The sequence below is a fragment of the Pristiophorus japonicus genome, chromosome 16 (assembly GCF_044704955.1).
Source record: "Pristiophorus japonicus isolate sPriJap1 chromosome 16, sPriJap1.hap1, whole genome shotgun sequence".
Taxonomy (NCBI): domain Eukaryota; kingdom Metazoa; phylum Chordata; class Chondrichthyes; family Pristiophoridae; genus Pristiophorus; species Pristiophorus japonicus.
The window spans coordinates 90,797,190-90,824,167 of NC_091992.1; the positions used below are offsets into that span (position 1 = coordinate 90,797,190).

General features: G+C 46.7%; 1 protein-coding gene across 1 annotated transcript in view; it reads left to right on the top strand.

Moving 5' to 3' along the window:
- LOC139226208 (dynein axonemal heavy chain 9-like) overlaps window positions 1–26,978 on the top strand; it is a 373,005-nt gene that overhangs the window by 236,107 nt on the left and 109,920 nt on the right. Inside the window, exons 35-36 of the mRNA XM_070856837.1 lie at window positions 2,503–2,650; window positions 3,191–3,365. Coding sequence (XP_070712938.1) covers window positions 2,503–2,650; window positions 3,191–3,365 — 323 coding nt within the window. The remainder of the gene's footprint in view (window positions 1–2,502; window positions 2,651–3,190; window positions 3,366–26,978) is intronic.

Here is a 26,978-nt window from a genome sequence, read left to right on the forward strand (position 1 = left end):
TCATCCATGTGATCTTTAAATGTTTGCCATTGCCTATCCACCGTCAACCCTTTAAGTATCTCATGCCAGTCCAATCTAGCCAATTCACGCCTCAAATCGAAGTTACCTTTCCTTAAGTTCAGGACCCTAGTTTCTGAATTAACTGTGTCACTCTCCATCTTAATAAAGAATTCTACTATATTATGGTCACTCTTCCCCAAGGGGCCTCGCACAACAAGATTGCTAATTAGTCCTTTCTTATTACACATCACCCAGTCTAGGATAGCCAGCTCTCTAGTTGGTTCCTCGACATATTGGTCTGGAAAACCATCCCTAATACACTCCAGGAAATCCTCCTCCACCGCATTGCTACCAGTTTGGTTAGATCAATCAATGTGTAGATTGAAGTCACCCATGATAACTGCTGTACCTTTATTGCACGCATCCCTTATTTCTTGTTTGATGCTGTCCCCAACCTCACTACTACTGTTTGGTGGTCTGTACACAACTCCCACTAGCGTTTTCTGCCGTTGGTATTCCGTAGCTCCAACCATACCGATTCCACATTACCCAAGCTAATGTCCGTCCTTACTATTGCATTAATTTCCTCTTTAACCAGCAATGCCACCCCGCCTCCTTTTCCTTTCTGTCTATCCTTCCTAAATGTTGAATACCCCTGGATGTTGAGTTCCCAGCCTTGGTCACCCTGGAGCCATGTCTCCGTGATGCCAATTACATCATAGCTGTTAACTGCTATCTGCACAGTTAATTTGTCCACCTTATTCCGAATACTCCTCTCAATGAGGCACAGAGCTTTCAGACTTGTCTTTCGAACACACTTTGCCCAGTTAGAATTTTGCTGTAATGTGGCCCTTTTTGCTTTTTGCCTTAGGTTTCTCTACCCTCCACTTTTACTTTTCTTCTTTCTATCTTTTGCTTCTGCCCCCATTCTTCCCTCTGTCTCCCTGCATAGGTTCCCATCCCCCTGCCATATTAGTTTAATTCCTCCCCAACAGCAATAGCAAACACTCCCCTTAGGACATTGGTTCTGGTCCTGCCCATGTGCAGACCGTCCGGTTTGTACTGGTCCCACCTCCCCTAGAACCGGTTCTAATGTCCCAGGAATTTGAATCCCTCCCTTCTGCACCACTCCTCAAGCCACGTTTTCATCTGAGCTATCCTGCGATTCCTACTCTGACTACCACGTGGCACTGATAGCAATCCTGAGATGACTACTTTTGAGGTCCTACTTTTTAATTTAGCCCCTAGCTTCCTAAATTCATCTCGCAGGACCTCATCCCGTTTTTTACCTATATCGTTGGTACCTATATACACCACGACAACTGGCTGTTCACCCTTCCTTTTCAAAATGTCCTGCACCCGCTCCGAAACATCCTTGACCCTTGCACCAGGGAGGCAACATACCATCCTGGAGTCTCGGTTGCGGCCGCAAAAATGCCTATCTATTCCCCTTACAATCGAATCCCCTATCACTATAGCTCTCCCACTCTTTTTCCTGCCCTCCTGTGCAGCAGAGCCACTCACGGTGCCATGAACTTGGCTGCTGCTGCTCTCCCCTGATGAGTTATCCCCCTTAACAGCACCCAAAGCGGTGTATCTGTTTTGCAGGGGGATGACCGCAGGGGGCCCCTGCACTACCTTCCGTGCACTGCTCTTCCTGATGGTCACCCATTCCTTATCTGGCTGTGTACCTTTTACCTGCTCACGAAATGTGCTGTTCACGTCCTCCTCAGCATCGTAAATGCTCCAGAGTAAATCCACCCGCAGCTCCAGTGCCGGAAGCGTCCCTGACTTCCCACATAGCACAGGAGGAGCATAACACGTGTTCGAGCTCTCCTGCCATGACTTAACCCTTAGATTATCTTAATTTGGCAACAATAATGCTAACTTACTGATAAAGAAAAGAAGAACTACTCACCCATCACCAGCCAATCACTTACCCCCTTGGCTGTGACGTCACCTTTCGATTTCTTTCTACTTTTTTGCCTTCTCTCCCAGCTGCACCAGCTCGCCTCACAAACTCCCGCCTCCCGACTGCCACCGCTCTTCTCGAACTGTTGGGCCTTTATAGGTCGCTCGCCTCAGGAACTCCCCACCTCCCGACTGCCCAGAGGACTCAGAAAGATGATCAAAACACCACAATAATGGTGCAGAGCCCGTGAGATTACCAGGCAAATAGCATCTAATGTTGTTCATGGATGCAAAGAGAACTGGTAGAGAGAAAAAGTTTAGCTTCTCATATTTCTCTTCTCGCTCCTTTCCCAGTTTCTCTCAAATTCTGTGTCACCATAGCAACAATGTTCAGAAAAGGGGGCAGGTGGCAAGGTACAGTATAAAAGTGGACCATTTAAAACTGGTCTAGCACTCCACACAACCTGGTACCATGTGTTGCATGAGCTAGCTTTGTACATCTTCTAGCCTACCTTTCCAATATCAATGCAGTATTCCTCGGTATAAACATTGGGAAATAAGGAATAACTCAGCTCTTGTATGTTTGTTTAGGGATCTTGTACATTAACCCTTCTGACCTGGGCTGGAACCCCCCGGTTAGCAGCTGGATTGACAAGCGCGAGGTCCAGTCTGAGAAAGCAAACCTGACCATCTTGTTTGAGAAATACCTGCCTGTGTGCCTGGACACTCTTAGGACGAGGTGAGTAAGATAAACAGTCAGAGTTTGGGTAGGGAGTGTCGGAGGATTCACAGTGTTCCCAAAGTGCGCTGGAAAGCAGAACGGGAGGATGAGGAAAGCTGAAACTTTAAATTGTACAGCATGACAATCCAAAGTGGATGTGAGACTTATTGGTCTGCTGTTGTTGCAGAGCGAACGCTGTTTAATATGCTAAAGTGTTTTGAATTCTCTCCCCATTCTGTAACAGTCGCACAAATTTTACATTAATGTGCTGCAGAATGGGCAGAGAACAAGATCGCTGTTCATGAACTACCTCGAGCACAAGCAACTGAATTGAATTTTTGAAGTGGTACAAGGACCCAATACCACTGTCGTGTTGAGAGAAATTGAGCACCAAATTGGTTCAGTTTCTTTGTGGTAACACTGGACTGACCTCAATGGCCTTCAGGATCACAACTCTTAAGCATTTTTCCCTTTCAAGAAAAGAAACACCTGTTTTTTTTTGCTTATCCGTCGCATGGGAAAGGATTTTTCTTATTATTATTCAACTGATTTCCACAGGTTTAAGAAGATCATCCCAGTCCCAGAACAGAGCATGGTCCAGATGCTTTGCTACTTACTGGAGTGTTTGTTGACGAAGGAAAATACCCCTCCAGACTGCCACAAGGAGCTCTACGAACTCTACTTCATTTTCGCTGCTATCTGGGCCTTTGGAGGTGCAATGTTTCAGGACCAGGTGAGAGCGTGGCTTGTGAATCTGAAATTCATTGAGGTTTAATATATCTGATGAATGTTACAGATGTTTGCAACATGAACCAATGAAACGAAGTGAGCAGTAATGAAATGGCCGTAATCGCACACGGTTCTGAGAAACCTCCGCTGGTTTGTCAAGAGATTTTGCGACTCTATACTTTGTATCTTTGGGTTTTTTTAAGCCTCTTTCCCTTGTGTGGAGAAGATAAAAGTCTGTGACAAAAAGCGTAGAAATGAATAACTCCGGAAGGGATTTCCAACCTTTCACTAAGTGTAATGGGTCTCAGACTGCGAGCTACTTTCCGTTTAAATTTGGGCTTGTCGTTCGATCGAAAGCAAAAAGGCAGCGGGTATCATCTGGGACTCCAGTGAAAGAGCTCTTCGAAAATTTGTGGTTGGTGTGCTTAAAATAAATCCGGAAGCAAGTATTAAAAAAAAACAAGCTGTAGGGCCTACTCCTGCTCCTATTTCTTATGTTCTTATAACGTTGTTCTGTAAGCGGCATATTGTTCAGCATGAGTATCAGAAGTGGCTTTTGAAAATGCCCATCATGTCAGTGTCTCCACAGTCTCTTTGCTTTCTTAAGTCCAAGTGTGTTTGCCAGCGATAGGCAAGTACGAGACAACTTTTCCTCTCTGACCCCTTCCAATGTGAAATATTGCTCCGAAACCCAAAAGGTCTGAGACTGTTTAAAAAACAAAGAATGAAAGTCTGCACGTCAACATTACGCAGTTTCAATCCACCAGAATTCTCACCCTCGTGTCGTGAGGCATTGACAACTTCATTTTCCCATTCCTATCTGTGGTTGTTCCGCTCCTCCAACATTGCGATTTTTAAATAGTAACTGTCCCTCCTGACTTCAGTTCTGACTTCTGATGCCGTTTTTTTCTCTCCTTGTATCTACCCTGCAGGACTGTCTCTAAATTTATATTGCAGTATTACATAGATTTACAGTACAGGCCATTCAGCCCAACAGGTCCATGACTGTGCTTATGCTCCACATGAGCCTCCTCCCACATATCTTCATCTATTCCTTCTATTCCTTTCTCCCTCATGCGTTTATCTAGCTTCCCCTTAAATATGTCTATGCTAGTCGCCTCAACTACTCCATGTGGTAGTGAGTTCCATATTCTAACCTCTCGCTGGGTAAAGAAGTTTCTCTTGAATTTCCTATCGGATTTATTAGTGAATATTTATGGCCCCTAATTCTGGTCCAACCCGCAAGTGGAAGAATATTCTCTATGTCAGGAAGAGCAGTGCAAGGAAGGTAGTGCAGGGGTCCCCTGTGGTCATCCCCCTGCAAAACAGATACACTGCTTTGGGTACTGTTGAGGGGGATGACTCATCAGGGGAGGGCAGCAGCAGCCAAGTTCATGGCATCGTGGCTGGCTCTGTTGCACAGGAGGGCAGGAAAAAGAGTGGGAGAGCGATAGTGATAGGGGATTCAATTGTAAGGGGAATAGATAGGCGTTTCTGCGGCCACAACCGAGACTCCAGGATGGTATGTTGCCTCCCTGGTGCAAGGGTCAAGGATATCTCGGAGCGGGTGCAGGACATTCTAAAAAGGGAGGGAGATCAGCCAGTTGTCGTGGTGCACATTGGTACCAACGACATAGGTTAAAAAAAGAGATGAGGTCCTACGAAACGAATTTAAGGAGCTATGAGCTAAATTAAAAAGTAGGACCTCAAAAGTAGTAATCTCGGGATTGCTACCAGTGCCACGTGCTAGTCAGAGTAGGAATCGCAGGATAGCGCAGATGAATATGTGGCTTGAGCAGTGGTGCAGCAGGGAGGGATTCAAATTCCTGGGGCATTGGAACTGGTTCTGGGGGAGGTGGGATCAGTACAAACTGGATGGTCTGCACCTGGGCAGGACCGGAACCAATGTCCTCGGGGGAATGTTTGCTCGTGCTGTTGGGGAGGAGTTAAACTAATATGGCAGGGGGATGGGAACCAATGCAGGGAGACAGAGGGAAACAAAAAGGAGGCAAAAGCAAAAGACAGAAAGGAGATGAGGAAAAGTGGAGGGCAGAGAAACCCAAGGCAAAGAACAAAAAGGGCCATTGTACAGCAAAATTCTAAAAGGACAAAGGATGTTAAAAAAACAAGCCTGAAGGCTTTGTGTCTTAATGCAAGGAGTATCCGCAATAAAGTGGATGAATTAACTGTGCAAATAGATGTTAACAAATATGATGTGATTGGGATTACGGAGACGTGGCTCCAGGATGATCAGGGCTGGGAACTCAACATCCAGGGGTATTCAACATTCAGGAAGGATAGAATAAAAGGAAAAGGAGGTGGGGTAGCATTGCTGGTTAAGGAGGAGATTAAGGCAATAGTTAGGAAGGACATTAGCTTGGATGATGTGGAATCTATATGGGTAGAGCTGCAGAACACCAAAGGGCAAAAAACGTTAGTGGGATTTGTGTACAGACCTCCAAACAGTAGTAGTGATGTTGGGGAGGGCATCAAACAGGAAATTAGGGGTGCATACAATAAATGTGCAGCAGTTATAATGGGTGACTTTAATATCCACAGAGATTGGGCTAACCAAAATGGAAGCAATACGGTGGAGGAGGATTTCCTGGAGTGCATAAGGGATGGTTTTTTAGACCAATATGTCGAGGAACCAACTAGGGGGGAGGCCATCGTAGACTGGGTGTTGTGTAATGAGAGAGGATTAATTAGCAATCTCGTTGTGCGAGTCCCCTTGGGGAAGAGTGACCATAATATGGTGGAATTCTGCATTAGGATGGAGAATGAAACAGTTAATTCAGAGACCATGGTCCAGAACTTAAAGAAGGCTAACTTTGAAGGTATGAGGCGTGAATTGGCTAGAATAGATTGGCGAATGATACTTAAGGGGTTGACTGTGGATGGGCAATGGCAGACATTTAGAGACCGCATGGATGAACTACAACAATTGTACATTCCTGTCTGGCGTAAAAATAAAAAAGGGAAGGTGGCTCAACCATGGCTATCAAGGGAAATCAGGGATAGTATTAAAGCCAAGGAAGTGGCATACAAATTGGCCAGAAATAGCAGCGAACCCGGGGACTGGGAGAAATTTAGAACTCAGCAGAGGAGGACAAAGGGTTTGATTAGGGCAGGGAAAATGGAGTACGAGAAGAAGCTTGCAGGGAACATTAAGATGAATTGCAAAAGTTTCTATAGATATGTAAAGAGAAAAAGGTTAGTAAAGACAAACGTAGGTCCCCTGCAGTCAGAATCAGGGGAAGTCATAACGGGGAACAAAGAAATGGCGGACCAATTGAACAAGTACTTTGGTTCGGTATTCACTAAGGAGGACACAAACAACCTTCCGGATATAAAAGGGGTCGGAGGGTCTAGTAAAGAGGAGGAACTGAGGGAAATCCTTATTAGTCGGGAAATTGTGTTGGGGAAATTGATGGGATTGAAGGCCGATAAATCCCAAGGGCCTGATGGATTGCATCCCAGAGTACTTAAGGAGGTGGCCTTGGAAATAGCGGATGCATTGACAGTCATTTTCCAACATTCCATTGACTCTGGATCAGTTCCTATCGAGTGGAGGGTAGCCAATGTAACCCCACTTTTTAAAAAAGGAGGGAGAGAGATAACAGGGAATTATAGACTGGTCAGCCTGACATCGGTAGTGGGTAAAATGATGGAATCAATTATTAAGGATGTCATAGCAGTGCATTTGGAAAGAGGTGACATGATAGGTCCAAGTCAGCATGGATTTGTGAAAGGGAAATCATGCTTGACAAATCTTCTGGAATTTTTTGAGGACGTTTCCAGTAGAGTGGACAAGGGAGAACCAGTTGATGTGGTATATTTGGACTTTCAGAAGACGTTCGACAAGGTCCCACACAAGAGATTAATGTGCAAAGTTAAAGCACATGGGATTGGGGGTAGTGTGCTGACATGGATTGAGAACTGGTTGTCAGACAGGAAGCAAAGAGTAGGAGTAAATGGGGACTTTTCAGAATGGCAGGCAGTGACTAGTGGGGTACCGCAAGGTTCTGTGCTGGGGCCCCATCTGTTTACACTGTACATTAATGATTTAGACGAGGGGATTAAATGTAGTATCTCCAAATTTGCGGATGACACTAAGTTGGGTGGCAGTGTGAGCTGCGAGGAGGATGCTATGAGGCTGCAGAGTGATTTGGATAGGTTAGGTGAGTGGGCAAATGCATGGCAGATGAAGTATAATGTGGATAAATGTGAGGTTATCCACTTTGGTGGTAAAAACAGAGAGACAGACTATTATCTGAATGGTGACAGATTAGGAAAAGGGGAGGTGCAAAGAGACCTGGGTGTCATGGTACATCAGTCATTGAAGGTTGGCATGCAGGTACAGCAGGCGGTTAAGAAAGCAAATGGCATGTTGGTCTTCATAGCGAGGGGATTTGAGTACAGGGGCAGGGAGGTGTTGCTACAGTTGTACAGGGCATTGGTGAGGCCACACCTGGAGTATTGTGTACAGTTTTGGTCTCCTAACCTGAGGAAGGACATTCTTGCTATTGAGGGAGTGCAGTGAAGGTTCACCAGACTGATTCCTGGGATGGTGGGACTGACATATCAAGAAAGACTGGATCAACTGGGCTTGTATTCACTGGAGTTCAGAAGAATGAGAGGGGACCTCATAGAAATGTTTAAAATTCTGACGGGGTTAGACAGGTTAGATGCAGGAAGAATGTTCCCAATGTTGGGGAAGTCCAGAACCAGGGAACACAGTCTAAGGATAAGGGGTAAGCCATTTAGTACCGAGATGAGGAGGAGCTCCTTCACCCAGAGAGTGGTGAACCTGTGGAATTCTCTACCACAGAAAGTTGTTGAGGCCAATTCACTAAATATATTAAAAAAGGTGTCGTCCTTACTACTAGGGGGATCAAGGGGTATGGCGAGAAAGCCGGAAGGGGGTACTGAAGTTGCATGTTCAGCCATGAACTCATTGAATGGCGGTGCAGGCTAGAAGGGCCAAATGGCCTACTCCTGCACCTCTTTTCTATGTTTCTATGTCTACCCTAGGAGGTTTAGAGTGGATTTGAGTGGAAATGTTTTCCCCTCAAAGGGTGGTGGGGGTCTGGAACTCACTGCCTGAAAGGGTGGTAGAGGCAGAAACCCTCACCACATTTAAAAAGTACCTGGATATGCACTTGAAGTGCCATAATCTACAAGGCTACGGACCAAGAGCGGGAAAGTGGGATTAGGCTGAATAGTTCTTTGTTGGCTGGTGCGGACACGATGGGCTGAAATGGCCTCCTTCCGTGCTGTAAACTTGAATGCTTCTCGGAAACCCTTTCATAATCTTCAAGAACTCTTATCAGCTCACCCCTCAACCTTCTCCTTTCTAGAAGAAAGTGCCTCAGCCTGTTTCATCTTTCTTGATAGGTATAACCACTCAGTTCTGGTATCATCTAATAAATCTTTGCTGTTCCTTCTCCAGTGCCTTTGGCTAGGCTGTATCCATGTCCCGAAGGCCCGAGGCCTGCAAGCAGCAATGAGTGGGGTCACCTGATACAGCCAAAGAAAATTTGTTGTTACTTCTCAAAGGAAGATAACAGATGTCTCCCTGTAATCAGAATAAACTATGCCAGAGCATCAAAGCATATTCTGTGCTATGGTGAGAGAAAAGCAAAATACAAGGCTTACTGTAGAAGTTTAGCAGGAAAACCAGCACAAGGGGCCCAACATTGGCCATTACTTTTTTTGGAGCAAGTTGTTTCTTCTGGCGTAAGTTAGAAAATGCCATTTCCCCCCCCCCAAAATTTGTTCAAGAGTAAGTCAGTTAGGTACGATTTTTTTTAGGTCAGTTTTTTTTCAAAAGAGGGCGTTCCCAGACACTTACGACAGTTTTGGCCATTTTGGACAGCAAAAACGTACTCCAAATCCTCTTAGGTTAACATATGTGGCCAGCTCTGAAAAACCTTGCGGGCATTTAAGGAAAAGCAGCGCACATTCGGCAGACATTAGGGCAGGGATAGGGGAGGGAAGGGAACTGGAGAGGACCTCAGCAACCAAGCAGCAAACATTAAGGAAAAGCTCAAACCATTAAAATACAATAAAAAAAGAAGTAAATCCTACTTTATCTTTAAAGTCTGCCCGGGAAGACGTGCACCGGAGGAATCACAGCTCGTGGGTTTTGAAATTTCATCTCACCCCACCCCCCACCAAAACTCTCCTCCTCCCCACCCCCCCAAAAAAACTCTCCTCCTCCCCCCCCCCCAATCAAAAGTTTCAAGCACAGCCACTAAATAAAAAATTAAAGCAAAGTTCTTACCTCGCCCAGGAACTCAGCGGGTCAGCCGGCCGGTGCAGGAGTCCACTCGGCCAGGGATAGGATGCGGCGAAATCGGGCGTTCCTTCGGCCTGGGATAAGAGCTGCGAGCATTGGGTCCTGCTCACAGCCCACAAGACGTGCTGGGAGGGTAGGAGCATGCGCGCAGCTCTCACTGAGCATGCGCGCAGGTGCCGGCAGTGCATTCTGCGCTGGCCTGTTGCTCCGCCACCCTCTTCAGTCTCCACGCCATGCCCCACGACTCCGGGGACTCCGAAGAGCGGCCAGAATGGAACCCCTTTTTTCTGGCGCCCTTTCCAGTGCGCAAAGTCGGCACGCCTCAGGTCAGTGCGCCAACAAAAGGGGTTGGACAATGTTGGGCCCAAGAATACTGCAGCACTAGGAAGAAGAAAGACAGAAAGAAAGACTTGCATTTATATAGTGCCTTTTGCCATCACTTTACAGCCAATTTTTGGAGTGTAATCACTGTTTTAACGTGGTAAACGCAGCAGCCAACTCGCGTACAGCAAGCTCCCACAAACAGCAAAGTGATAAAGATGAGCTAATCTGTTTTTGTCATTTTGATTGAGGGATAAATATTGGCCAGGACACCGGGGATAACTCCCCTGCACTTCTTCAAAATAGTGCCATGGAATCTTTCACATCCACCTGAGAGGTTTCTGCCTCGACCACCCTTTCAGGCAGTGAGTTCCAGACCCCCACCACCCTTTGGGGAGAAAAACTGTCCCTTCAAATCCCCTCGGGTAGATGTAGAGAATGGTTTTCCAACTGCGGGCGACCTCGGTTTAACATTTTATCCGAAAGACGGTGCCACCTTAGATTTATGCGCTCAGGTCCCTGGAGTGGGACTCGAACCCATAACCTTCTGACTCAGAGGCGAGTGTGCTGCCCACTGAGCCACAGCTGACACTGTGGCACTGTACAAATGAAAGTATTGGTGACTTTTTGTACTTGACCACAATGTGTGCAGCATTACGAGTCGATAATGCAACTGCTGTGGGAGAACTATTGATCCAATGAGTATAGCTCACCTTGACTTGCTGTGACGGCAGTCAAAGTAAAACAATGGGAGCGAACCGGCGGGAAAAAGCAGCCCATCTGTAGAAAAATGAAGACAAAGTGAAAATGATGCGAAAGATTGAGTGTAACGACCCTTTCCTCATCAAATTCCAAGGTCTGCAGTATTAGAAAATCTCTGTTTTACTTAAAAGAACCAACTGTGTGTCCAGTACCACTGTACTAACTATTATTCATTTTACAGCTTGCACTGCTCCTCGATTTAGGAAACTTTTAAATTTCTCTAGACAACTCTTCCCCTCCCCCGCTCCCCCTTGTGCTGTAGTTTTTGGCCTAGAAATTTCTTTCGGCCATTTTTAAAACACCAAATGGGCGCAGAGGGACGATCCCGTGGCCTGAAGCCGAAGGATTGCAAGAAATTGCTCCTCCGGCCTGATCTCAATATTCAGGGTAAGTCGCTGGTGCCTGTCACACGTCCGAAGGGAACTTGCCCAAGGGAAGAATACACTTTTGGGCCGCCTCACTCTCCCGCAGCGGGTCTCCACAGCAAACCAGAAGAAAATAAATGTCACTTACCCTTTGGGTGGTGGCCACTGGCTGGACTGCATCCAAATCCAGAAGGCCCCAGTGAATGGGCCGTGTGGGTGTTGGGTCAGGGACTGAATGAACCAGAAGGCCCCAGGCCTTCTCTGCTCAGGGCAGCCCAATTTCTGGAAGAGGATTTTAAACATGCATTCGGCCCGTCATTAGTTTATGCAACGCCTGCTTTGGGTCGGATGTTTTTCAGCCGTCCTTGAGACGCCTGACGTTGTAACCCCAAAATTGATCTTTTTTGCGCCCATTTTAACAGGCGCAACGGTGATCAATTTCTACCTCATTACCATTTCAAGTTATCTTTTGTTGGATGCTGAGCAGGTAAAGGTGCTAGTATTGTTCAGTAACAAAGGGGATGGAGTTAACAGCAAAAGGATGACAATCTACCTAGCTGTGGATCGATGGCTAATGTTAAAGGGTGAGCTTAGCTCATTGAATATTGGGTAATTACATTTTTGCCACTAAATATTTATGTCAGCTAATGTCAAGTGATGGAATTATATGAAACACATTATGGGCCCAAGTTTCCACATGATTTGCGTTGATTTTTAGGAGCAACTGGTGGAGAGCGGACTATCTTAGAAATCGCAATTCTCCACATTTTTTTTTCTGCGGTTCTGGTCAGGTAGAACAGTTCCACTTTGGAACAGAATTTTTTCTTCAAAAGGGGGCGTGTCCGGCCACTGACGCCTGATTTCAAAGTTTCCACAATGAAAACGTACTCCAAACTAACTTAGAATGGAGCAAGTGAAGATTTTTGTAGAACTGAAAAAACCTGTTCTACACATTAAAAAATCAGGCGCAGGTTACAAATTAGGTGTCCAGAACGAGATGGGGGGGGGAAGGGAAGTCATTAAATTCTATAATAAATCCTTATTTATACTTATACAAATATTATACAAATAAATCCAACCTGAATAAACCATCTTCCTACCTGTGTGAAAGTGCTTCAGGTAGGCCTTTCGGGACCGAAGGCTGAACGGGCCGGGCCCAAGACTTCGGGCAGGGCCCGTCCCCAGCACCAGATTTACAGGTAGGTGGCGTTAGGTCGGGTCGGTTCGGTTCGCTTCAGGTCGGGGGGAAGGGAGGGAGGGAGAAAGAGGGAGGGGGGGAGGGAGAAAGAGGGAGGGGAGGGAGGGAGGGAGAAAGAGGGAGGGGGGGAGGGAGAAAGGGGGGGGAGGGAGGGAGAGAGAGGGAGGGAGGGAGAGAGAGGGAGGGGGGGAGGGAGGGAGAGAGAGGGAGGGGGAGGGAGAGAGAGGGAGGGGGAGGGAGGGAGAGAGAGGGAGAGGGAGGGAGGGAGAAAGAGGGCGGTGGGAGGGAGGGAGAGAGCGGGGGGGGGGAGAGGGGGGGAGAGGGAGGGAGGGGGAGGGGGAGAGGGAGGGAGGGGAGGGGAGGAGAGAGGGAGGGAGGGAGGGAGAGAGAGGGAGGGGAGAGAGGGAGGGAGGGGAGGAGAAGGAGAGAGGGAGGGAGGGGGAGAGAGAGGGTGGGGGGGAGAGAGAGAGGGGGGGGAGAGAGGGAGGGAGGGGAGGAGAAGGAGAGAGGGAGGGAGGGGGAGAGAGAGGGTGGGGGGGAGAGAGAGAGGGGGAGAGAGAGAGAGAGAGGGAGGGGGGAGGGGGGAGAGAGAGGGAGGGGGGAGAGAGAGGGAGGGGAAGAGGGAGGTGGGAAGGGGGGGAGAGAGAGGGAGGGGAGAGGGGGGAGAGAGAGGGAGGGGGGAGGGGGAGAGAGAGGGAGGGGGGGAAGAGAGGGGTAGGGGGGAGAGAGAGGGAGGGGGGAGGGAGGAGGGGAGAGAGAGGGGGGAGGGGGGGAGATAGAGGGGGGAGGGGGGGAGAGAGGGGGAGGGAGGGAGAGAGGGGGAGGTCAGGTCGGGGAGGGGGAGGTCAGGTCGGATCCAATCCGGGGGCAGGGGGGGGGGAGTGGGGGTCGGGTCGGGTCCAGTCGGGGGGGGGGGAGCGGGGGTCGGGTCGGGTCCAGTCGGCCCGGGGGGGGGGGGGGGCGGGGGGGAGCGGGTGTCGGGTCCAGTCCGGAGGCAGGGGCGGCGTTGTGGGGGGAGCGGGTGTCGGGTCTGGTCGGTGGGGGGGGGAGCAGGAGCTGGCCGTGGGAGGAGCCTTATTCACGCAGCCCCAGTGAGGCCATTCGGCCAGGGCTAGGGGCTGTGTGCTTCGGGCGCCTGGAGCTACTGCACTTGCGTGCCCACTGTAGCGCGCATGTGCAGAGGTCCCAACACTGCTTTCAGCGCAGGGACCTGGCTCCGCCCCCCCACAGCTCGTGCTGGCTGCGCCGAGGGCCAGAGGACCTGCAGGTAGGTGGAGAATACGGAGGATTTTTTTAGGCGCACTTTGTGGCGCGAAAAACGGGCGTCCAGGTCGGGACTGCGCCGTTCTAGGCGCATGTGGAAACTTGGGCCCTATAAGTCAGAAAAAGACTTGAGTGTGAACAGCTTTAACTCAGCTAAGAAAAAAAACCTGCAAAATACCAGAGGTCTGACAAACAGGCAATATTGGGAATACACACATCAGGATTGGTGAAGGAAAATGGCAGGTTAATGTATTGGGTCTACACCCATCATCAGAACTGGGAGACTCCAGCAAAGTTCCAGTTTGGTTATTATTTCAGATTATCAGCACGTGCAGTTTTTAATAATTACAAAATGGCTGCTGATTGAATTCAGCGGCCTAGAAATTCATGGCGGCGGTGGGGTATGGGCTCGGACGCCCGCTGTACGCAGACCCCGATATTCGGTCCCACTGACTGCAGTAAACGGGCAGCCGATTTGCACCACCGCCCTCGAGGGATTTCTCGTCCCGTGTCTGTCATTCTCAATATTTCCAATTCTGTCATCTTAGTACCTTTCGCAAAATTCAGCCTTATTTTAATTTTGGAAGGGGAAAAATGGTAAAGCAAGTCGAACTTTCCGGAATTGAAATTAAATCTGAGGGTTGGAGATTTGCGTGAGAACGTTTGAAGGGAAGAGCTGCCTTCACCATGGGGCTGGTTAGTGTCTGAACACAGAATCAAAAGTGAAATAAAGCAAGAACATTCCAGAAATACAGCAAGCCCGTCAACCTCTGAAAGAAAAATATTTCAGGCGCATATCTTTTGTCATCAGTTTGTGAAATGTTAACCTGTCACTTTTCAGACGCTGTGTATTTCCAGCATTTTCGGTTTTCATTTCAAGCTTCCAACATTTGCAGCTCTTTTCCTTTCATCCGAGTTGAATCTCTTTATCTTTAAACCCTTCTCTCAGTTATACCAGGCGATTGTCAGCTATTCTGAATATATTCAGCAAAACCTTTTCTCACAGAAGGCGCCCTGGTCATAGCGTGTCCAGTCCCCAGTACTTGCTTTTGATATTGTGAAAGCTGTTGTTGATGCCAGGACTTCAAGCTTATGGAAACTTTTTTCAAAGCCCTTTTCAGCTCAGGTTCTTTGAAAATGTGTGAAGGGATTAACGGCGAGTTCAAACGGGACCCAAACGAGAGAGATTTGTTGAAAGATGCTCTACCTGATCAACACCAGTCTCTCTACCGCCTCAACTTTGGCTCGGAGCGTGGCTGAGCCAACTGCTATCTCTCCGTGCAGCTTAACTCTTTGTTCTGAAGCCTGCACCGAGTGTTCAGTACTTAAGTTTTTCTTTGTAACCAAGTGTTCAAGCAGCTCAGAATAACTTCTCCATTTGCTCATTTTTCTTGCTCCTTGCGGTCGAAATGTTTCCCACTTGCGTTACTGCTGGGACTGGTAACTCACTGGTCACTGGCACAAAATCCTGCCTCTCCAATGGCCCTGTGTGGGTGGAATCTGCTTGTTGCTGCTCTGTTTGTGGAGGAGAAACTATTTTTTAGATAAATTTGGCATCACACATTGCTTTTTCTACTACAGTTTATATCTGAACATTTTATCTGAGAAGTGCAAAATGTAATTCCATGCTGTACACCCATTCTAGCCAAGCCTGTACATGTTATCTGTAAGCAATATTCAGCATGACCTTCACACCCCATGCAGATGCACGACACACCATAAATGCGCAATCCCTTTGCAGACTGCTCACCCTCTCCTCCACATCCTGTGCCTCACACATGTTGCACGTACTCACATCTTTATGCACTCTCGCTACATAAGACATAGAAAAATTAGAGCAGGAGTAGGCCATTTGACCCCTCGAGCCTGCTCCGCCATTCAATAAGATGATGGCTGATCTGATCTTGGCTTCAACGCCACTTCCCTGCCCGCTCCCCATAACACTTTACTCCCCTATCGTTCAAAAAAATCTGTCTCTCTCAGTCTTGAAAATATTCAATGACCCAGCCTCCACAGCTCTGCAGAGAATTCCAAAGATTCACGACCCTCTGAGAGACAAAATTCCTCCTCATCTCCGTTTTAAATGTGCAACCCCTTATTCTTAAACTATGCCTCCTAGCTCTGAATTCCCCCAGGAGGAGAAACATCCTCTCTGCACCTATTCTGTCAAGCCCCCTCAAAATCTTATACATTTCAATAAGAACTCCTTTCATTCTTCTGAACTCCAATGAGTACAGGCCCAACCTGCTCATCCTTTCTTCATAAGACAGCCCCTTCATTTCAGGAATCAACCATTAACTTTCTCTGAACTGCCTCCAATGCAAGAATTTGGTCTTCTTAAATAAGGAGACCAAAACTGCACGCAGTACTCCAGGTCTCACCAATGCCCTGTATAGTTGTAGCAAGACTTCCCTACTTTTATACTCTATCTGCCTTGCAGTAAAGGCCAACATTCCATTTGCCTTCCTAATTACGTGTTGAACCTGCATGCTAACATTTTTGTGTTTCATATACAAAGACTCCCAGACCCCTCTCTACCACAACATTTTGTAGTTCTCTCCATTTAAATAATAATTTGCTTTTTTATTCTTCCTACCAAAGTGGATAACCTCACATTTTCCCGCATTATACTCCACCTGCCAAATTTTTGCCCACTCACTTAACCTATCTATATCCCTTTGCAGATTCTTTGTGTCCTCTTCACAACTTGCTTTCCCACCTATCTTTGTATCATCAGGAAATTTGGCTACATTACACTCAGTCCCATCATCCAAGTCATTAATATAGAATGTAAATAGTTGAGGCCCCAGCACTGATCCCTGTGGCACCCCGCTAGTTACAGTTTGCTAACCTGAAAATGATCCATTTATCCTGACTCTATATTTTCTGTTAGTAAGCCAACCTCTCTCCATGCTAACATATTACCCCCAACCTTGTGAGCTCGTATTTTGTAACCTTTTATGTGGCACCTTATCAAATGCCTTTTGGAAATCCAAATACACAACATCTACTGGTTCCCCTTTATCCACCCTGCTCGCTACATCCTGAAAGAACTTGAGTAAATTTGTCAAACATGATTTCCTTTTCATAAAACCATGCTGACTCTGCTTGATTGTATTACAATTTTCTAAATGTCCTGCCACTACTTCCTTAATAATGGACTCCAGCATTTTCCCAATGACAGATGTTAGGCTAACTGGTCTATAGTTTCCTGCTTTCTGTCTCTCTCCTTTATTGAATAGGGGCTTTACAGCTTTACATTTGCAGTTTTCCAATCTGCCGGGACCTCTCCAGAATTCAGGGAATTTTGGTAGATTGCAACCAATGCATCTACTATCTCTGCAACCACTTCTCTTAAAACCCTAGGATACAAGCCATCCGATCCAGGGGACTTGTCCACCTTTAGTCCCATTAGTTTGCCTCGTACTTTTTCTCTAGTGATTGTTTTAAGTTGCCCCCTCCCTATAGCCCCTTGATTATTATTGTTGGGATGCTTTCAGTGTCTTCTACTGTGAACCTATACAACATATTAGTTCAAAGTCTCTGCCGTTTCCCTGTTTCCCATTATTAATTCCCTAGTCTCATCCTCTAAGGGACCAGCTTTTACTTTAGCCACTCTTTTCCTTTTTATATACCTGAAGAAGCTCTTACTGTCTGTTTTTATATTACTTGCGAGTTTACTCTCATAATCTATCTTCTCTCTCTTTTTTTAGTCATTCTTTGCTGGTTTCTAAAAAATTCCCAATCCTCTGACGTACCGTTAATCTTCTCAACATTGTATTTGTTTTCGATTTGATACCATCCTTAACTTCCTTAGTTAGCCACGGATGTTTCATCCTTCTCCAAGAGTCTTTCTCACTGGAATATATCTTTGCTGAGAGTTATGAAATATCTCCTTAAATATCTGCCATTGCTTTTGTACCATCTTACCCTTTAATCTATTTTCCCAGTCCACTTTAGCCAACTCTGTTTTCATACCTTTGTAATTGCCCTTATTTAAGTTTAGGATACTGGTTTGAGACCCAAGTTTCTCACCCTCAAACTGAATTTGAAATTCTGCCATGCTATGATCACGCTTCCCTAAATGATCTTTTTACTATGAGATCATTAATTAATCCTGTCTCATTACACATTACCAGATCTAAAATAGCCTGCTCCCTGGTTGGTTCCACAACGAATTGTTCTAAGAAACCTTCCGAATACATTCTATGAACACGTCCTCGAGACTTCTTTTGCCAAGTTGTTTTCTCCAATCTCTATGAAGATTAAAATTGCCCATGATTATTGCCATATCTTTCTTACAAGCCTCCATGATTTCTTGATTTATACTCTGTCTTACAGTGTAGCTACTTTTAGGGGTTCTATATACTACTCCCACCAGTGGTTTCTTTCCCTTATTATTTCTTATCCCCACCCAAACTGATTCTATATCTTGATCTTCTGAGCCAATATCATTTATCACTACTGCACCGATCTCATCCTTTATTAACTGAGCTATTCCATTTCCTTTTCCTTTCTGCCTATCCTTCCAAACTGGAAATTTCCCTGAATATTCAGTTCCCAGCCTTGGTCACCTTGCAACCACGTCTCTGTAACGGCAATCAGATCATACCCATTTATTTCTATTTGTGCCGTCAACTCATCTATCATGTTATGAATGCTGCCTGCATTCAGATAAAGAGCTTTTAATTTTGTCTTTTTACCATTTTTCCCTACTCTGACTACTTTCTGATACACTCTTATGTTTATACGCTCTGTCCCTTCCGCTCACACTCTGGTTATCATTATCCCTATCGCTACCCTGCTCTATTGCCTTCTTTCTCTTTGACTTTTTAAATTTCCCCTCACCTGAACTCTCCCCCCCCCACCCCCTCCCCCCCTTGCCACCCCACTATTTAATTTAAAGCCCTATCTACAGCCCTAGTTTTTCGATTATCCAGGACTCTGATCCCTGCATGGTTCAAGTGAAACCCGTCCCAGCAGAACAGCTCCCTCTTTCCCAAGTACTGGTGCCAGTGCCCCATGAATGTAAACCTTTTTCTCTCATACCAATCTTTGAGCCACACATTCATTTCTCTGATCTTATTGACCCTATGCCAATTCACTCGTGGCTCAGGTAGTAATCCAGAGATTATTACCTTTGTGGTTCTGCTTTTTAATTTAATGCCGAGCTGCTCATACACCCTTACAGAACCTCTTTGTCCTACCTATGCGTTTATATCTCGCTCTTCTCGTGCTGGTCTCAGGCGTTGCTTTTATACCCCGCTGCCTGCTCTGTTGTCACAAAGTGCCTACCTGTTGGATGCTGTTGTCCCCTATTGCATCCTGATACTCTGGAGAAACTGACCAGCTGGTACAGACACTGCCTGATGTAGATTTAAACATAGGCTCCACTCCCAGTAATCTGACCATGCTTCAGATGGGGAATCCAAACCTCACTAATATCTGGCATGAAAGTGCCCTTGTATCATGCCATGTGGTATTTCATAAGTGGAATTTTGCCTTAGCTGATTTCATTTTAAAGTTTTTTTTCCCCCCTGGTAAAACGATAGAAACAAAGTTTGGATCTAACAATAACTTCACGATAAATGAGTGTTCTCTTACAAGCAATTACTGTGATATAAATGCACGTCTTTCAGCTGACACTGTTGAGAGGAGATTTGATAGAGATGTTCAAAATCGTAAGTGGTCTAGACAGAGTAGATAGAGAGAAACTGTTCTCATTGGCAGAAGGGTCGAGAACCAGAGGACACAAATTTAAGGTGATTGGTAGAAAAGCCAAAAGTGACATGAGGAAAAACTTTTTTATGCAACGAGTGGTTAGGATCTGGACTGCTCTGCCTGAAAGGGTGGTGGGGACAGACTCAAACATGGCTTTCAAAAAGGAATTGGGTAAATACATAAAAGAAAAAAAATTGCAGGGATACGGGGGAAAGGGCGGGGGAGTGGGACTAGCTGAAGTGCTCTTGCAGAGAGCTGGCACAGGCTCAATGGGACGAATGGCCGCCTCCTATGCTGTAACCATTCTATGATTCTATTCTTCAGTGATAGAACTAACATACACTTTAGTTGAGGGTCATAGAGCTCAAAATTGTCCCTCCAGACACACCCCAAGTTTAGAAGAAAACAAATCTGCAATCATATTGCTGGACGTTTATTTTATTTTAAGTGGCCATGGTATTAAAATTTCACACAACCATTGTGTTGAGTATGGAGAGTCATACTGAACACTATGAGCGCAAAGTAAAGTGTGACCGTAGTCTTTTATTGCAGGTCTCCAGAGTGCGCCTCCAACCTGTGAAGCCTCCTTAAATATCTGTGCTCCCAAGGGATTATGGGATCCCTTGGGACTCCAGGGGATGAGCCCTCTGGTGGCTGTACAGAGTAAATACAAGTTTACTTATATAACACATTGGTACATGTTACTGAAACCATCATGCCAGCATATCCTTTCCTAAAGGGGGCTGAAGGTTTTGTTCAATCCTATAGTGTTCCTGTTTACTCTCTACAGGTTTCAACTTTCCACTTTTACTCTTTCATTTCAATATTCCAAATTTCGAGCAGTTTTAGTCTTTCTCAGCACTTTTCTGTGCTTGCACTGTAATTAATCCCATGACTGTTGGCCTCAGTACTTAAACAGTAAACACTCAACCAAGTGCTTACAACAGAAAATGATACAGTGCCAACTGGGCCCGACACATCCAGTACTCCATGGGCCCAAAATTCAGTACCGCTGGAAAGCTGGTGCTCCCCCCGCCTTTTTGGGGCAATTAGCGGCAACATTTTTTCGTGGCTGGGCCACCCCATATTCAGCTCCAAAAGTGAACAAATGGGTTCCAGCGCTAATTAATCCTTCCAGCGGTGTGGCTGTCTTAATTTGAGTGATATCACCACTGAGAAATTCAGCATGCAGGTAAGGGTTTCTAATGAGCCAGCTGCTCCCTGGCCTTTTTAAAGGTCAGCGTTTGCAAGAAGGCCCTGACGGGGGAAGAGTTTAGAAGGAGTTGGGAAGGATGTCTGGTGCAAGAGGTGCGAGGAGAGCCAACAGGTTCACTGATCTGGAGCTGGAGACACTGATGGACGGTGTGGAGGACAGAAGAAGAATACCGTTTCCTGACGTGGGGAGACCTGGCAGACTGCCAGCACATAATGCATGGAGGGAGATTACAGGGGAGGCATCAGGCACCTCCATATATGCACCCAGCCCTTCCAGGGCGGCGATGGGTCGACGCCACCGAGCTCTGGGGAAATGGGGATCCTTCCCTTCCTCCTGCGCCTCCTCCTCCTCCTCCTCCTCCTCAGGTGGTACTGCTGGCTCGACCTCCCAGTAGCTGTCCCCTCATGATGGCCAGGTTGTGCAGCATGCAGCAGACCCCATGACAATGATGGAGACTCGTTGAGGAGAGTACTGCAAGGTGCCACCAGAGTGGTCCAGGCACCAGAATCTCTGCATAAGGATGCCTATGCATTGCTCAGTGATGCACCTGGTGACACAATGAGCTTAATTATATGCCTGCTGTGGCACTGTCCTGGGGTTCCGCAGTGGAGTGAGCAGCCAAGTGGACAAGCAGCCAACCGCATTCCTGATTCGGGCCGGTGAAGACGGCGGGCACACTGGTCTGGCGCAGAATGAACGAATCATGTCTGCTCCCTCTGTTGCCTACTGCCTGTCTACACAGTGCTGACGGTGATGCCTTCTCCTGCGCGCTTACCTGCTTCTGAGCAGGTGTACCAGATGTCTCCCTCCCAACACTCCTCCCATCCCCAGGGTGTACCCTGCCAAGCAGGTCTCTGCAGCCCACAGGCCTCCACTAAAGAGCTAGAGTTGTACAGGGGTATGTGCAAATCTCTGAGCAGCACTCAGCAGGTTTAATGGAGTCAAAACAAATAATAAAATTACGTGAAAAGATAAATACTGCGGCTGCTAGAAAATGAAATAAAAACACCAATAAGTGATTAAACTATATCAAAAGCTAAATACTGCGGATGCTGGAAAATGAAATAAAAACAATAATAAGTAATAAACTATTTACCTACCAAAGGGTCCCAGCGGTGCCGCGTTCGAGCACCGCATCGAAAACCTGGTGGGGGCACTGCCGGGAAAAGTCCTATCTTTTCCTCGGTGAATTTTGCTGTCCTGGTAGTTTTTCAGTGACCTGCACGCTGCAGAGCTCACCGCTGGAAACCTTCATTTACAGCGGCTTCACCGCGCCGTTTCCAGCGGAAGTGAACACCGCTGAAATCCTCCCCGAGCGGAATATGGCTCAGGGAGGGAAAAGTACCCAACCGCGGCAGCCCGCCGTAGCCATCCCTTCAGGGACGGTGAATTTCAGGTCTCATTTCTCTTGTCTGAAAAGTTTCCTCTACAAATACTGTGTGTGTATATTATATATATGTGTATATATAGGGGTGTATATATATATATATGTATATATACACCTTCGACAAAACATCTCACGGGGTTTACGCAATGGAAGTGTAGTGAATTATTATGCAGTCAGTTATCAGCCATTTGACCCCAGAAACAGTCCATAAATAGTGACTAATTAATTGTTTTTTTTTATGGTTGAGGGAAGAACACTGGCCAAGACACCGGAAGAAATCCCTGCTCTTGTTTGAATAGTGCCATGGGATCTTTAATCATCACGAGAACAGGCAGCTTGAAGATTGGTTTTGCAGCACAGCTGATGGGATTGTTTTTGTCTCCATTTTTTTCCTGCTGAAGTTGCCACATGTTGGGCTCCAGTTTCGGCCTGAGTTGCTCCTATATTTCTGGAGCAACTAGTTTAAAATGGAGCATCTTAGAAATTGCAATTCTCGGCATTTAGTTTGCTCCAGTTCTAGTGAGTTAGAATAGATTCATTATAGAACAGATTTTTTTTTTCAAAAGCCACTTACGCCTGTTTTGCAAGTTTAGGCAGCGAAAACGTACTCCAAACTAACTTAGAATGGAGTAAGTGTAGATTTTTTTACGCTCAGAAAAACCTTGCCTACACTTTATAAATTAGGCGTAGGGAACGAGAGATGGGCGGGGGGGAGGGGGGGTGGTGAAGGGAAGTTGTGGAATTTTACAAGCATTTAACACTTTCACTTCTACAAATAAAGAGGCATCCTGAATAATAAATGATAAATAAAGCAAAGAAAAAATACATTGAATTTTCCTACCTGTCTGAAGCAGCAGCAGCCTACGAGCTGCGAAGACTTAGGCTATTCGGCCAGGGGACAGGGGAGGCGTACAAAGCACCGGCAGGGTGGGCCAGCCAGCCAGCAAGTTTAAAAGTTTAATTTGTAATTCAAGTATGGGTGCTGCATTATCAACACCACGGATTATGATTCTCCATCAATTCACTGCATAGGAGAGAATTAATTAGAGTTCATCGCACCAGGAACGTCATAACCCGTAGGCTGATGGGCAGGAGACCTTACCCACGTCGGCAATATCGAGCCAGGCATTCGTACCTGGACATGAGCGAGGCTGATTGTGTCAAAAGGTTGTGTTTCTGCAGAGAAGTTGTCGTTGAGATCTGTGATACACTGAGAGCAGATTTGCAGCCCAGAAGCAGAACGCCGACTGTCTTGTCTGTTGAAGTGAAGGTAACAGCTGCACTTTCCTTCTATGCCTCCGGATCGTTTCAAGCTGCAACTGGAGATGTGTGCGCCATCTCTCAACGTGCAGTACATGCCTGCGTATACCAGGTCACGGCTGCATTGTATGCGCGGAGGAATGACTTCATCAAGTTCCCAGTGACCGACCAAGCAATGCATGACAGGGCTCTGGGCTTCTCCAGGATTGCTGGCTTCCCAAAGGTACAGGGCTGCATTGATTGTATCCACATCACCTTGCGAGCACCTGAGGATTCCGAGCAGTACAGGAATAGAAAAGGTTTCCACTCCATTAATGTGCAGCTCGTGAATGCCGACAAGCAGCGCATCATGTCAGTCGATGCGAGATACCCTGGCAGCACCCATGAGGCGTTCATCCTACGCGACAGCGTTATAGCTGACATACTTGAGCAGCAGCCAGAAGGGCAGAGCTGGCTACTGGGAGACAAAGGGTACGGCCTCGCCACCTACGCGTAATCTGGACGGAAGCTGACCGTCAATACAACATGTCGCACATTGCGACGCGCAGCATCATAGAGAGGACCATTGGCATCTTGAAACATCGTTTCTGATGCCTGGACCATTCCAGAGGCCATTTGCAATACTCTCTTAAGATTGTCAATCACTTCACTGTTGTGTGCTGCATGCTACATAACTTAGCCATCATGAGGCAGCAGGAGCTGATAGTGGAACCAGAAGACCCACATGAGGGGAGAGTGCCTGATGACAGTAATTTGGAAGAGCAGGATGAGGATAATGATGACGATCAGGAAAGCATGCAAGTGCCTGATGCCGGTGCACGAGGCCGGAGGAGGGCCGTCCATTGTGCTCCTTTAACAATTGCTCGAGCCCTGCGCCAGCAGCTCATCCGTGAACGCTTCAATTACCGATGCCTGAGGGCTCTGTGACCACTGTTGTGCAAGGACATGTTTATTTTTTGGAGTTGTTCCTATGTTGTGTTGTGTTAATGGAACATGAAATAGTTTTAATGAAAAAATATTTTATTGAAAAGTTAATGTTAATGTAATAAAATATTTGTTGTATCAAACTTTACTTTTTAATATGACTCTTTAAGATCACTTAAAAACTTTACGATCACTTATAAACTTGTAAAGTTACAAAAGTTACAAAACAATTTCAATGTGAAAAATCTTACACTCTTAAGATCACTTAAACTTCAAGATCACTTTTTAGGTGCAAAATGTGAGAGCATTTACACTCTAAGATCACTTAAAAACCCTAAGATCACGTATAAGTTGTAAAGTTACAAAACTTACAAAACAATTTCAATTTGAAAAACATTACTACAGTTACATCAAGAACAAGAACAAAAGCAGCAAAGAAAGGCTGCAACCATCTCTCATCCACATCTCGGTGAATGTTCACTTCTTCATGGGGCTGTCATTTGATTGGCCGGGCTGTGTATGCTTATTGCAGCAGCTACCTCATTCAGGCTCTCCCTGACGGCCTGTGCCGTCGCTTGCACTCCCTCGGACATTCTCTCCCTCATTTCTCGTGTCATTACTGCTATTTCTCCCGTCAGGACCGTTACCTCTTCACCCACTGCACTGACGCTGCCTACGAGTGATCGGGTAAGGTCATTGGTCTCCACACCCAATGCCATAACCTGAGCCACATCTGTTGCACGCTGCATCTCAGGAGAGCGTGTTTCCAATCTCCTTCTCCTCTGCCTGGGTCTGCCTCGCAGCACCACTGCACTGGGAGCCACAGGCTGGGACGGTGGGACGCTCGGTGTTTCAAATGGCACCAGTCGAGTGGGAGCCGCGGGCTTGGATGGTGGGGCAGTGGGTGTAAACGGCTGCATTACACCAGCAGCACCACTGGGACTCGCAATGTCGCAATCTGTGAAACCATGGAAGGTGGAACCAGAACCTATGCAAGGGTTTGAAATACTGATGTCCGCTAATGTGGGCTCATAAATATTAAATTGTAAGGTGTCCCATGAAGACATTTCAGTCAACGCTTGCAGCCACCCTTGGTCTGGATCGTCCGCATCTGGTTCTTCAGGTTCTTCTTCTGGATCTTCAGGATCTTTAGGATTGGCATCATCATCATCTTCAAAATATATCAGAACAGTCAAATGTTTAGCAGCAGAGGAGGGGGCAGGATGGGTGGCATGAGTACTCTCACACATAGCAGGCCAAGCAGCAGGTTGATTTGAAGGGCCACGATGCATTTTCAGGACTTACCCTCTCCCTCGTGTGCGGGCCCAGCTTGTGCTTTACTGATTGCTTTTCTCCAGGTACGACTCATCAAAGCAGCGACCCTCTGTCCCAAGAGTGTCAGTGAATGCAGATTTGGCGGGCCTCCTCCTGTTCGACTTCTTTCCCTTTTGTTGTGGGCCAATTTCTTCTGCAAATATTAAAATATAACTTTTCACAGAGTGCGTCTTTCTGCAGGGTGGGACAGAGACAGATAGTCACATTTACAATTACGATTCCATTGAAAAATGAAAATATTACTTACCTTAACTACTTGACCAAGGTCGTGCCATTTCTTTTTACACTGGCTTCCAGATCTCCTGGTATGTACCACTGCGCAGTAATCTTCTGCAACTTGGTTCCAGCGTTTCTTCATTTCTTTGGGTGGCACTTTTATGCGACCTCTGTTGCTGGTATCCAGCTCCTGCCATCTCTGCTCAATGACGTTAACTAATGTCTCCACTTCCACATGCAAGAAATTTTTTGTGCTTGGTGGACGTTGTTGCATTGCTGTATTCAATTGACACTCTGATTTTTCAAAACACACAGTCCTTATTTTGCATGCACCTATGCAGCACTTGTTCTGGAAGTTTAGCAGCAACAAGCAGCACTCTCTGATTTCAGCAGGTGATTTCTTCAACAGTGCTGCTAAAAGCACTCCTTCAGGCACAAAAAATCAGCAAATTCCACAGCTCCACAAAACAAAACAGCACTTTTCCTCATTTACCTTTAAAAATGGCCGAGTGCCAATGTTTGTATCACACTGTGCATGCGCGCACACTCCAGCGCGCATGCGCAAGGCTGCCGGCATGAAATCTGCTGCTGTGAGGTAGCCCCTCCCCCTGCCGGCAGATCTTTGGCGTCACGCTTTGGACCCGCCCCCCCCCGCAGATGCTTGTACGCCACGCCGAGCTGGAACGGGCCCGATTCGGAGTGCAGAATGCCGAGGTAGGCATTAGGCGCACTTTTTATTCCACGAAACAGGTGTGGCTCTCAGAGGTGCGCCGTTCTGAAGGAGGCCCGAAACTTGCCCCCATTGCCTCCGGTTAAGATGATGACCAGAAGAGCTGCTTTGGGGTCATTTTTAATGTTGCTTCAACAGCTTCTGATTTACCGTGTTGCCCCACAGGGCAAGGCTGAGCTCAGGCACCCTCCCCATGGGGAATTGCAGGTCTGAATCTCCATCCTGTTACTGAACGGCAGAACTTGGATTGCATCACACGTCAGCCTTTCTCTCTTCACCTCCATCCACTCGTGCCAAGTGCCTACCGTGGTCTTACAGCTACTGAGGATGCTGAATGTTCCAGCGGACACTTTCAGTGACACCGTCTCCTCGTGCCAGTCAACAACAACAACAACTTGTATTTATATAGCATCTTTAACATAGTAAAATGTCCCAAGGCACTTCACAGGAGTGTTATAAGTCAGTCCACTTCCCTCTTTTCTTTTCCTAAAGTACGAGACTTGGGTATACAGATTCTGGGGCAGCAATAATAACACTATGATGGTGAGCTTATGAACGGGGGTGCAAAAGCCTCACAAGTTGACCCACTGCATGGGCAGAGTAACATTTCATTAATGG